This window comes from Typopeltis vanoorti, chromosome 7, assembly GCF_054136105.1.
Source record: "Typopeltis vanoorti isolate ZY-2024b chromosome 7, IOZ_Tvanoo_1.0, whole genome shotgun sequence".
In the NCBI taxonomy this organism is placed as follows: domain Eukaryota; kingdom Metazoa; phylum Arthropoda; class Arachnida; order Uropygi; family Thelyphonidae; genus Typopeltis; species Typopeltis vanoorti.
In genome coordinates this window covers 133,340,809-133,354,362 of record NC_143555.1, presented here as the reverse complement: position 1 = coordinate 133,354,362, position 13,554 = coordinate 133,340,809, and the positions used below count along the sequence as shown (strand labels likewise).

The following is a 13,554-nucleotide window of genomic DNA, read 5'->3' as shown; positions in this document are numbered from 1 at the left end:
ACAAACAACACCATCTACCACCCACCACCACCAGTATTTTTTTTTTTCGTGTGTGTAAATGGTGTATGTGTTATTGACCAATTTATCTGTATTCCAACAGATTAACATAGAAGAAAATAAAAGTGTGGAATCTCTTTGGAATAGCTTAAAGAATGCCATCGTAACAACAAGTATTGAAGAAGTAGGTTATGTGAATAATATAAAACAACAGGAATGGATGACAGATGAGATTCTTTCTCTTATTGATACAAGAAGAATGTATAAAAACAAAGACCTAGCCAGGTATACAGAAACACATAACATCATCAAGGAAAAAATAAAAGAAGCCAAGGAAAAGTGGATGAAAAATTTATGTACTGAAATTGAACTGCTTCAGAAACAACATGATAATTTCAATCTGTATAAGAAAATCAACGAAATTTCCGGAAAACTGAGGAAAAAGCAAATAGTGTCTCTAAGAGACGAAAATGGAAGAATAGTTCTAGAAGAAGAGAATAAAGCACAGATTTGGATAAAATATGTAACAGAACTTTTCAATGATACTAGACAGAAGCCTATAAATATAAAAGATAACATTCAAGGACCAGCAATCATGAAATGCGAAATAGAGAATGCTATACAAACAAGTAAAACAGGAAAAGCCAGTGGACCAGATGGTGTGCAAACAGAATTTTTAAAATTAATCGAACCAGATAACATCAAACTTCTTGAAAAACTATTTAATAAAATATATGAAAGTGATGAATTTCCATCAGATTGGCTCAAATCTACATTTATCACTATCCCAAAGAAACCCAAAGCGAATTCCTGTGGTGACTTCAGACTTATTAGTCTAATGAGCCAAACATTAAAAATATTTTTGAAAGTAATTCAGAATTGCATTTATAGAAAAAGTGAAGAAACTCTAAGTGAAACACAATTCGGCTTTCAGAATGGTTTTGGTACTAGAGAGGCTCTTTTCTGTACCCAAATATTGATACAAAAATGCATAGAAAAACAGAAATCTGTCTTTATGTGTTTCATAGATTTTGAAAAAGCATTCGACAAAGTCAGACACACCAACTTAATAGAAATCCTTCAACAAATAAGGCTAGACGAACAAGACATAAGACTAATAACAAATCTGTATTGGAATCAGTCAGCTACCGTTCAATTAGACAACATTACCACCAGTGATATTAACATCAAAAGAGGAGTGAGACAAGGATGTGTGCTCTCACCACTCCTGTTCAACATATATGCAGAGGTAATCTTTAAAAAAGCATTGGAAGAATGTCCAGAGGGAATCACAATAAATGGAAAGATTGTTAACAACCTACGATATGCAGATGACACCGTGCTAATTGCAGATAACATTATGGATCTCCAAAAACTCGTTGACAGAGTATGCATAGAAAGCCAAAGAATGGGAATAAATATAAACATCAACAAGACAAAATACATGATCATCAGCAAACATCCAGCCTCATCAATGAAACTGACACTCAATGGGAAAAATATTGATCAAGTGTCAAGATATAAATATCTTGGTTGCTGGCTTAATGAACGGTGGGATCCAGAAATAGATATAAAGACAAGGATTGAAGTTGCACGGCAGTCCTTCATGAAAATGAGAACACTATTCTGCAATAAAGACCTAAACATGGAAGTCAGATGCCGAATGCTGAAATGCTACGTGTGGTCTATTCTGCTCTATGGAGTTGAAACATGGACACTGAAGGCGACAACCATCAAGAAAATCGAAGCCTTTGAGATGTGGCTATACAGAAGAATGCTAAAGATATCATGGACAGAAAAAATTACCAATGAAGATGTCTTAAAATCCATAGGCAAAGCTAAACATCTTGTACAAATAATCAAGAAACGAAAAACATCATATCTTGGACACATCATGAGAAACAGCAAATACCAACTTCTACAAACTATTTTGGTAGGAAGAATTGATGGCAAAGGAACTAGAGGAAGAAAAAGAATATCATGGTTTGACAACATCAAGACGTGGGCAGGAAAGAGCAGTGCACAACTGCTCAGATTAACACAAGATCGCAGTTTGTTTGCCAAGATGGTCGCTGACCTTCGATAGAAGATAGCACAATAAGAAGAAGATCTGTATTCAGATCGGCTAACTCCCTCCATTTGAAAAAGCCCATATAAAGATTCCTTTTTGTTACAATGAGAATTGAACTTAGGTCTTTTCCAAGAGTGCAATGTTCTGTTGTTCTTTCAGTTGCTCTACAAATTGAGAATTCTGGTATAAAGATTTATAATTTAGTTCTACGATAGCATTAATAAAGCAGATTTTTTTATATCAGAACTTAAAATTTTTTTAAATGATTTTTTTTTTAATATGTAAATTTTTTGTTTTTGATCTAAATCTCCAAATTCCTTTATTTCAGTTTATAGTGGTGGTCATTTCTTTTTTGAATTTAAATTTGTTTTCTGCATTTGGGATAATTTCTCTGATATTGGTATTTATATACATTTCTTGATTTTATTTCTTGATAGATCTAGTGACAATGGCATTTTACTGATATATATAGAGCTGTTGTTTGCTGTAATAGCAAGCTTGTGATGGTATTTGTGCAGTACAGGAAGGTGCATTGTCCAGTTTTTCATTTTGGAATTTCTTGTTTCAGTATAGTTGAGACATTTGCAATTCAAGAATTTTTATATTTGTGTTTGATATTAAATGATATATCAATCCTAAGCCTCTTCCCCTGATCCATTGCTTAACTAGTATATCTTATTCAGTTATTATTTAAAATAATTTAATTTGTTTTGTTTTCCTTCATGTAGGTAACCATAATTATGTCATCGTAGAATTTCTGTAATTCCTGTGCTATGCCATTTCTCTTTCCATTGATGCTTGATATGTTTATGTTTCTTATTTTTTGCATTAAAGTTGCTGTTTTGGATATATTTAAAAAAATGATTGAATGTAATAACCACTGATAATGAAATTATTTTCATAACTTCATCTGTGATTATATAGTATGGGGTCTGTTTTCAACGTTTAATTTAATATGCTCATGCTGAGTAGGACACATTGTGTTAGTACTCTCCTATGGTGCAGGATGCAGTGAATCATTAAGTGTGCTTTCTAGAAGGGAAAAAAAAGCTTTTCACTTTCCAGCTGTATAATTTACCAATAATGAAGAGAAATTCTGTAATTGTTTGAATTTTTAAATTCTCAAATTGTAGGTATACATTAAGACAGTTCACGAATGTTAGTTTTATACATGAAAATTCTGAAAGAAACTTGAAATTGGTGTGTCATGTGTTATTACTGAATGTATAAAAATGTGCCCATTTGCACAAAGAGTAAGAAATGTCACAAAATCAAACAAGTTACCACCAGAAGTGCATCATATGCAAAACATAGCCTATTATGAATGTGTTAAAATAATTTCTGACGTCACTTCATCAACAGTGCAGCCAGACCCAAAATCCTGGCTGTTATGGCATTCATGATTATATTGTCATTCATGATTATATTAAATTATATTTTTTCCTACTTTCATTATAGTAGAATTCATTTATCCAGTGGCGTAGCTAGAGCTGTTGCCACCCAGGGCGGTCCCTGAGTTTGCCGTCCCTCTCAATACACACCAGAAATATTACAAAAAGTCAAAACGACGTATAGGGAAATAAATTAAAACACGATGTTTATTTTTGAAGTAAAACTTTAATTTCAACATTCTAAAATGTTATTTTTCTTGTTTTTCTGTTAGCAAAATCGTCGATGACATTGGCGAAGTGCATTTCATAGTAATGTAGGTAATTCTTAATAAAATTTTATTTAGTAAAACTCCTCTCACAACTAGCAACACTTACAGCAATTGTGAGGAAAATTCGCAGTAGTATTACAATATTTGGAAATTAATTTTCAAGACTATATTTTAGAATTAACTGCAAAAGTTCAAAAAGGTTCAAAGTGCCGCCCCCTCCGTGCCCCCTAGCTATGCCACTGCATTTACCCTGTTTTGTAGCTGGTTCAGTTGCCTAGTTTGCCATTATATCAAATAAAATTACATGAGGAAAAAAAAATCAGAATAGCATTGTGCCAATAAATTAACATATACTTTATTTGATTTTCAGAAAGGTCTTAGTTTCTTGATCAGTGACTGTAATTTAACTCACAACAATGTATGTATGGCATCTGTATTTGTGAATCGTGCTGGAGAGTGGTTTTTGGGAGGAGTAGATTATATGTGTTTTGCATCAGATTCAGTTCCTTATAAGACATTACCATGCCTGGATAGGTATAAACCACCAGAATGCATAGACTCATCCACTAGAAGAGGACATAAATGGTAACTGAGTTTTCTATTGTTAAAAAATTATGGTTTGGGTGAGAGAAGTAAAAAAAAAAATATATATATATATATATGACAAAATGATCATTAACTCGGTTAACATACATAGTTTTATGAAGAATTGAATGACTAGAATTACTTAAATTACTCCTTTTTACTTAAATCTCGATTTTATCAATTCTTCATAAAACTATATATATATATCTACCCTATATATATATATAAAATGCTGAGCCTTTTTATGTCACATTGAAAGTTTATTTTTCACTTGGTTAGATTATAATAAATTTAGTTTAATCCTTTATCCAAGTGTGAGTAAACAAAGTTTGCACCTGAAAGTATCTTCAGGACTGGGATAAGGTGGTACAACACCGGGAAATTCGTTGCAAAGGTGGAGCAAGCTAACATCACTCCTATCTCAGTATCTCCCATAATGCAAAACACATCTCCTTGCGGATATGTATAATGTTATGCATTAAGGTTATGCATAATATAATGTTATTTGGCAACTCCAATAGGTAGAGATGACCTTGCTAATGCTTCTGCCTGGTATCTCCACTTGTGCCTGGCTCCCACTGAAGAGACCTCAATAAAGGTCAAAACTAGTCTGGGTAGTGGCCCTTCTCTTAATGTAACATTATACATATCTGGAAAGAGATGTGTTTTGCATTATGGGAGATACTGAGATAGGAGTGATGTTAGCTTGCTCCACCTTTGCAATGAGTTGCCCGTTGTTGTACCACCTTACCTTAAGGTGGTACAACAACGTTGGTACAACAACGGTGGTACAACAACAACAACAAAATCCTTAAGATACTTTCAGGCACAAAATTTGTTTGCTCACACTTGGATAAAGGATTAAACTAAATTTATTATACTTTTTATGTCATGTGTTTTGAAACATTTTGAAACTCAGCGGCTACCCTGAGTGTCGAGTCTTCAAAATTCGAGTCATCGGAATTCAAGGAGAACCAGCCTACCAGTCCGTAACTCTGGGGGGGTAACCCCCTCGTGTGTGTGTGTGTGTATATATATACTAGGGGGGGCTCTGCCCCCTGATGCCTACGACACCCAATCCCCTCTGTTCCTGACTGATAGGTCGGTTCTCTTGAATTCCGATGACTCTAATTTTGAAGACTCGACACTCAGGGTAGCCTCTGAGTTTCAAATAACTTAACAGAAAAGTTACATAAAAACGTTACAGCCTACATCTGTTTCAAGCCAACGTCACATCTATTTCCAATTTCAGCTTATCATTTTATAGTATAGAATAGATTAATAAGCTTTATGTATAAAATAAGGTGTTAGATTCATTTGACTTATCCAAATAATGTTTTTTTTTTCTCTTTGTTAATTCAGACATAATTTTTTAATTTTTTATTTATTTATATGTATTGAATCATCGATACATGAAACTGATAACTAAAGATATTGGTATCTATATGGGAAAAAAAAAAATTAGTGGACAAAAAAAAAAGTGAACAATTGAAAATTGATCTGCAGCCTCATATTGGTAAACAAAATGCACAATTCATTTGCAAATAGCTGTCAGTTAATACTGAGAATGCTGGCAAGTTAGATGTGAATAAGGAATCAGTATGATTTATAATGACCACAGTCTTGAGAAGATAAACATTTACTTTTTCTTTTTTTCAAGTTTGTTTCACACTGTTTACATAACAAGAACAAACTCAGATGATTAGATGCTTTCAAATATTTTGTTCAAACAGCTGATAGTGAAGCTGATTTCCCAAATAGTATTACAGTCATCTCTTACTATAGCAAATTTGCTTACTATAACAAAATACTGAGACAGAATCTTTTCCAAAGAAAATTCACTATAGCAGGCTATCCAATATAACAAATTATTGTTGTACTTGTAATCCTTACAGTTGGCTTACACCATTGGAAATTTGTTAAGAAAGAGAGCTGATGCTAATTACCAGCTTTTGTCGAACTGTGCTTAGCACTTTCTTCGCTCACAACCATGCTGATCATATTCATCAGTCACAAAGGCATAATCCATGAAGTATCCATTCTATAAGGAAGAACTACTACCAGTGATTACTGGTTAGAGCTATTGAATTCTTTTTTGGCAAGAATCAAGTGCATATGGCCAGATTTGGAACAATCTAATTGATGGACTGTTGTACAATATTGTGCCTGCTTTCACAGCAATCAGTGTGCAGGCATTTCTGGCTTACAAACAGATTGCAGTTCTCTAAACTACTTCTTAGCTCCTTGACCTTGGCTTCAGCAGCAGATTATTTCCCTTTCTCAAATTGAAATTAAGATTGAAAGGCCACTGATTTGATAGCATTTCTAGTGAATGTCACAAACCGTTTTTCAGTCACCATGGAGATCTTATACGAAAAGAACTCTATTTACTGGATTACCACGGAAGAGCAGTGGCACATAAGCTGAACATCACAATAACGAACAAAGCAGCTCATCTTCCCTGGTGCAAAGAGCATGTGAACTGGACAATTGACCAGTGGAAAAACGGTACTCTGAAGCGATGAATCAAGTTCCTGTTTCCAGTCTGATGGCAGGGTGTGAGTGTAAAGGCAGCTTGGTGGACGCTCGTTACCACAGTGTATTGTACTCACAGTAAAGTTTGTTGGAGGAGTAATTGTGTAGGGTGCATTCAGCTGGTTTTGAGTGGGACAACTGGTCGTTGTCTATGGTTCCATGAAGGCAGCTCAGTACCTTGATATTCTGGATAATCAGGCACTGCTTACACTGTGGAGTTTTTATGGAACGAACCCATGTTGCTATCAAGGTTACGATGCCCCATGCCACAAAGCTACAGCTGTTATGGAATGGTATGAAGAGATGGGTGTTAAACGACTGCTCTGGCCAGTGCAGAGTCCTGACCTCAACCCCATAGAACACCTGTGGGACAAATTGGAGTGGCAGTTGAGGTACAGAGCAGCACATCCTCTTTCACTGGACTCCGTGCTGCTTTGATGGAGGAACGGAGACAAATTCCACCTGATTTCTGTTACACATTGGTGGAAAGTCCCCCTCATAGGGTGCAGTAGGTGAACAAAGCCAAAGGTGGACATACCCAATATTAAGGTTCACCTGCTGGTGAACCTTAATATTTGGTATGTCCACCTTTGGTCGTAATTTGGTTGTATCAGTTGTAATATGGTAAATTCAGACAGTTATTGGTAGATATTGTATAACACATTAGTACCCCAAATAGGTATAACCAGTTTTTGTTGTTACAAGCTATTATAAACAGTTTTTTTTTTTTCTTCTTTGCATATCATGTGTAGTTCTGCCAAATCTGTCAGAACAGAACCCATTCTGTTCATAAGTGAAACATCCTGCATTTCAAATGAAAAAAACAAAAAATGATGTCTGCAATGAGTAGGCCTATATGCCTGAAGGCCTGTACATTGGACAAGACACCAATGGGCTAATGTACTCTTTACAGATGAGATTTTTAGTCTTTCCTCCAATCTAGACAACGCTTGATCTGGTGTGAAAGTGGTGCTGCTTACCATCCCAAGAATGTTCTTGAAAGGTATAGGTATGTGGAGCCTGTGTCACGGTGTAAGCATTAAGCATAATGGACACACCGAGCTACAAGTGCTGAAAAAAGACTATGACTGGCGAATGATATTGCAATGAATTTCTTCAAGATCATGTTTGATTGTTCCCTGGTGCTGTAGGTGAAGAATTCATTTTTATAGATGACAATGCCGCACTGCATCATCATATATGAGCAGTGGAGATGCTACTGGAGACCGAGGATATTAATCGAATCAAGTAGCCAGCACGCTCCCCAGATCTCAGCCCCATAGAACATTTTGGAACGCAACAAGGAGATACATTGCTACTCGAAATTCCCCTCCAGAAAGCAAACAAGACTGTATCCTTGTTCTGAAGAAGGAGTGGACCAGTTTGCCTCAATATCTTCTTAATCACTTGGTCCCAGGCATGGTACAACATTGTGAGAGCTGTATTGCAGTTTGGAGTGGATATATTCCATACTGAAATGTCTCTCCACATAGTTTTCTGTAAGCACTGTATATTAATTCCTTTACTATAACACACCAAGCTACAAGTGCTGAAAAAAGACTATGGCTGCGAACGATATTGCAATGAATTTCTTCAAGATCATGTTTGATTGTTCCCTGGTGCTGTAGGTGAAGAATTCATTTTTATGGATGACAGTGCTGCACTGCATCATCATATATGAGCAGTGGAGATGCTACTGAATCCTTAGGAAATTTGTAACTTTGGCAAAAACGTATTGCAGTTTAATATGTATGAAATTTATAACACATTTTTTGTGTAATAGAATTTATTAATATGTTGGCAATAAATTTATGTTCACATTTGGCTGTAGTCATGAAGATTTTTTCATATACATGTAAAAATGTAGTCCATCCCTAGCTTTTGGATACCAGTGTATCTTATTTGAAGATTTCTTCATGGTTTATGAAGATTAAACATGCATTTGCCATGCTCCATCCAAAATTTATCACACAAACCTAATTTGCCATTCTTTAATTTTCAGAAATGAAAGTTTTAGTTATAAAAAAATGATGAAAAAATTAATGATAAAATTAGGAGCAACCCCTATATAATATATCTTTTGTATAAACTTGATGAAATATATTGTTTAATAAGTAAAATTAAGTATCTTTTTAGTGTTAAATGTACCATATAAGAAATCTTTCTGGTACAAGAGATATTTATTTGCTTTGGTCACTGCATTTGGAATTTTTCAATCCCTTCTTTGGTATGAAGATCTTTGTGTATATGTGTGTAGTTTGCCTTTATAGATGTTTTTTTCTTTCAAAGGTCAAGAGACAGTTGGGGGCTTGGCTGTTTGGTGTGGGAAGCATTCAGTGGACCACTCCCATCCTCTAATGCACTAAAATCCACAAAAAATGTAAGTTATTTTGAGCTAAGTTGAATGAAAAATTTTATTTTAACTATCAGGCAGAAGTCAAATTTGCATTAATAGTACTTAATGTACTGGTACAATCATTAGCAGTGCTAACCCATTAAGCACTGCTAATGATTGTACATCAAAATTAATAATATCCATTCACTTAGAGTGAGAAAGACTTGTTATTCTGTATTTCACATTATTAACATAAGGAATTTCTAGTGTAAGAGATTACCTCATTCATTCTTATCATATGTGTGACAGCAAAAATCAATGAAAAGAAGTGAACTAGGATATGAAGTATTGACATAATTGACATTTAAGAAACAAAGAAGACAAAAACAGGTGAGATCCTTCTAAATAACAAGCTGTTATTTTCAGGCAATAATGATATCACAAAAAAAAGTGTAATTTAACACTAAGCACAAGGATAATCTTCTAGAATGTAGGCAGCATGACAAATCTTGTAGTGCTCAAGTATTAGAATCCTCAAGATTCACCACAAACATTGAACTGAACTCTGATCTAGTTATATCGCAGTGCACCCTTGTAGTCTTCACTGCCACCAAAACTCAGTCCTGTCTCATCTCTCACAAGAAAGAGCTTGCGGTCCCCCCCCCCCTTACCCTCAGTAATACTTAGATATCTAAACATGATCCAATTTCCTTTCTTGGACTGAACTATACATCTGACCTTTCCTGGCATAAACACATTTCAATTATAGCTTCTGCAGCAATAAAAAAACTTGGTGTACTTTTTCACACAATACGCTACTTCATACATTGACAGCTGTTGAATCTATATAAATCCAAAATCTGTCCAACCATGGTATATTGCTCCTAAGGGGTGGTGCATCAAAATCCTCTCTAAGATTGGTTGATTCTATCCAGAAGAGGGCAACCAGATTATTTAATGATCCCTCTCTCACAGACATTCAGTTTCTGTCTTGTTCCTCTTCTACACATACTTTCATGGACAGTGCCCTGCTTAATTGGCCACTATTATTCCTCCACTTTCCTCCAAAATCATTAGAATAGGAGTGCTAACCAACACCCTTTTACAGTCTCTTGAAATTCACTAAACCAACTCCTCTTTCATTTCATCTACTTCTCTTCTCTGAAGCAGACCCCCCCCCCACTCTACCTTACCAAAAGAATGTAACCTCCAGCTTTCAAACAAAATGTGAACAGAATCCTTCTTTATCCTCTTGCCCACATACAGCACTATTCTGCAAGTCTTGTGATCTTTTGTGTATTGGTGAGATATTAAAGCAAAAAAGTACAGTGATGTGAGCAAATATCAAAATGGGGAATTGGACAATGTGACTCATTTGTGCCTGTAGAGGCACAAATGAGTCACAGAAGGTTAAGGTTCTACTAGAGAAGAAGTGACAATTTTTCAAGTCATTAGAGAAGGCAGCTGATGAAAACAAAAAGGAAAAGTTGGTCCTTGTTAGCAATCTAAACAGAAATCTTAAATTAATACTGAACATATTCCTCCAAATTAGTTAGTATTCCAGGATTGTTATATCTTATCTTTTTGTTTACTAGAGCACTTCTAATTCCTTCAGTCCATTTAGATCTTGGTTTTCCCTCTGGGTCCTTTTCCTTCAAACATATGTTTTCCTAATCGTCTACCATTCTGTTTAAGTGACCATTGGCTCTGTTCATTCATTCCTAAATGCTAAGATTGTCAGATTCCTTCCTAATTTCTTCATTTTTAACATGATTCTGCCATTGACGGCATACCCCTAATTTTCTCAGAACCCTTTATCTGTGATCTTTATCTTTTCAAAGATGAAAACCACAGATATGAGCTAAAGAGTAGCATTAAATCTAAGAGGTGGATATTTTTAATCCAACTCTCAGATCCATAAATTAAAATTTGTTTGATGGCGGAAGCCTAATGGAGTAAAACATTAGAAAGAATTAAAAACGCTATTTATTTAAAACGCTTCTTTTATCATTTGGGAATGGAAATCCTCTAAGTAGGGCATGGAACTTTTGTCCCATTCTGTGGTATGGTTTGTCCTAGAGAAATGAAAGCTACAACAGTTATTTGTTCAAAACAAAACCTAAATAGAAACCAAGGATTAATTCTCCCTGAGATCTGGAAGACCCTCATTAGATCTTTAAACTTGCCAGAATTAAATTTTGCTACAAATTATAGAACATTCCTACATAACAACAAGTGAGGTCATACATGCTCTATGCGTGTGATGTATGTGTTCTTCTGTTTTTTGTAAAAATGCAATTATATTTGGTTCATTTACAGTTTTAGTGTAATAGTTTTAGTTTAAGTGGTCTTACATCTATATATCTTTTACCCTGACGAAGCCAACAGCTATAGTTGGCGAAACTAGTTGGTATAACTTAGTTTGAAATAAATTTGACCTACAAACCCAAATAGAAGTCTACCTTTCCTATAGTTCTTGTGGTCAAAAATAACCATTTCATCATTAACCCTATTTAGTGTTGCCAGGTAAGATTTATGCACACATGCTTAAGAAGAGCTGAAGAATGTGTAATGGAAACATTGAGAAGAGCAAGCTGGGATCAGGCCAAATACAATTTGTTATGAGCATTTCACTTTAAGATCAATGGATGAGATATCATGGGAATATACTTAGGATCTATATTTAAGTTTTATTGATCTTAAAAAGTCATACGAAAGATAGTAAGAGAAAAACTGTTCAAAGACATTATGATTATACGAGGGTGGTCTGAAAAGTTCTCAGCCTCGATCATAGATGGCAACACCATCGGCAAGATTTTTTTTTTTTTCCTAAGTTGGTACATCTGTCATAAGCATCCATGTGAAATTGCAAGTCATTCTATCAAGTAGTTTTTTTTATACAGCTGTCTGAAGCAAAAATGTTGTCTGTATCCCTTGAAATGGATAAAATTGAGTAAAATTCTTTGTAAAAGAAGTTTAATGCCAAAAGAAATTCATTCAAAGTTCATAAAAGTTTATGGGCACTCTTCTCCTTCATTTTCAACAATTAACAAATGGGCTGCCGAGTTGATCCATGTGAAGGACTTCCAAAAAAGTGTAACAACACCAGAAATCATTGATCAAGTGCATGATATTGTATTGAATGACTGGCGAGTCAAAGTACATGAACTTGCTGAGACTATAGGCATTTCAAAAGAACATGTAGGATATATTTTGCATGAAGAATTGTAAATGAAAAAGCTTTGCTCAAGATAGTTGCCGCACTTGCTAACAGCAGATCAAAAACACACTTGCATGAAAATTTCTGAACAGTGCTTGGAGCATTTTAAAAAGAAGAAAACTGATTTTGTGCATCAATTTATTACTATGGATGAGACTTGGATTCACCATTACACACCAGAATCCAAACAGCAGTCAAAACAGTGGACAGAAGCCGGTTGTTCAGCGCCAAAGAAGACAAAGTTGGTTCCATCAGCAAGAAAGGTCATGGCATCAGTGCTTTGGGATGCTGCATTTTGTTTATTAATTATCTTGAAAATGGTAAAACAGTAACCAGGGAATATTATTCTAATATTTTAAACCAGACTAGATGAAAAAATTCGTGAGAAAAGACTTGGTTTGCAGAAGGAAAAAAAATCATCTTTCATCAGGACAATGCACCTACCCACAAAAGTGTTTTGGCAATGGGAAAATTATGGGATCAGCACTATGAATTGTTGGAACATCCACCCTATTTCCCAGATTTGTCTCCCCCTGACTTCTATCTCTGCCGAAAACTAAAAATCTTCCTCGCTGGTCAGCGTTTTTCTTCAAATCAATGATTGCATCTGTAGAGGGGTATTTTGCAGATCTTACTGAGAACCACTACAGGTATGGGATAATGGCACTGGAGCATCTCTGGAATAAATGTATTAGTCTTAAGGGAGATTATGTCGAAAAATAAAAATAATTGTGAAATTATAAATTCGTTTTTTCATTGTTTGGCTGAGAACTTTTCAGACCACCCTCGTATGGTGTAACCAGATATAGATTATGTAACTCGTTATATACATAAAACAATATTACTCAGAAGTTAGATTTGAAGGTACTGCTGGAAAGATGCTTTTGTGTAAAATCAGTTATGAGACAATAGTGCATGTTATCTTCTTTCTTATTCATCATTTATATGGATCACATAATGAAGGAAAGTGACATTAAATCTGATATCAAAATTGAAGATATTAAGCTCAGCTGTTTATCCAAGATGATGTTATACTCTTAAATAAATACAACAGAATTCCTTGACTAAATTGAATAACTGATGTAAAAAAATTTGGCACGCAATCAGCAATAAAAAGACTGAAACTATGAAAATAGGGAGAAGCACAGAAA

The 13,554-nt window shown here is 34.9% G+C and overlaps 1 protein-coding gene across 1 annotated transcript in view; it reads left to right on the top strand.

Annotated features, from left to right (window-relative positions):
- The window catches only part of yata (N-terminal kinase-like protein yata), a 386,793-nt gene that overhangs the window by 123,157 nt on the left and 250,082 nt on the right, over positions 1 to 13,554 (top strand). Inside the window, exons 5-6 of the mRNA XM_090396135.1 lie at positions 4,099 to 4,313; positions 9,138 to 9,228. Coding sequence (XP_090252261.1) covers positions 4,099 to 4,313; positions 9,138 to 9,228 — 306 coding nt within the window. The remainder of the gene's footprint in view (positions 1 to 4,098; positions 4,314 to 9,137; positions 9,229 to 13,554) is intronic.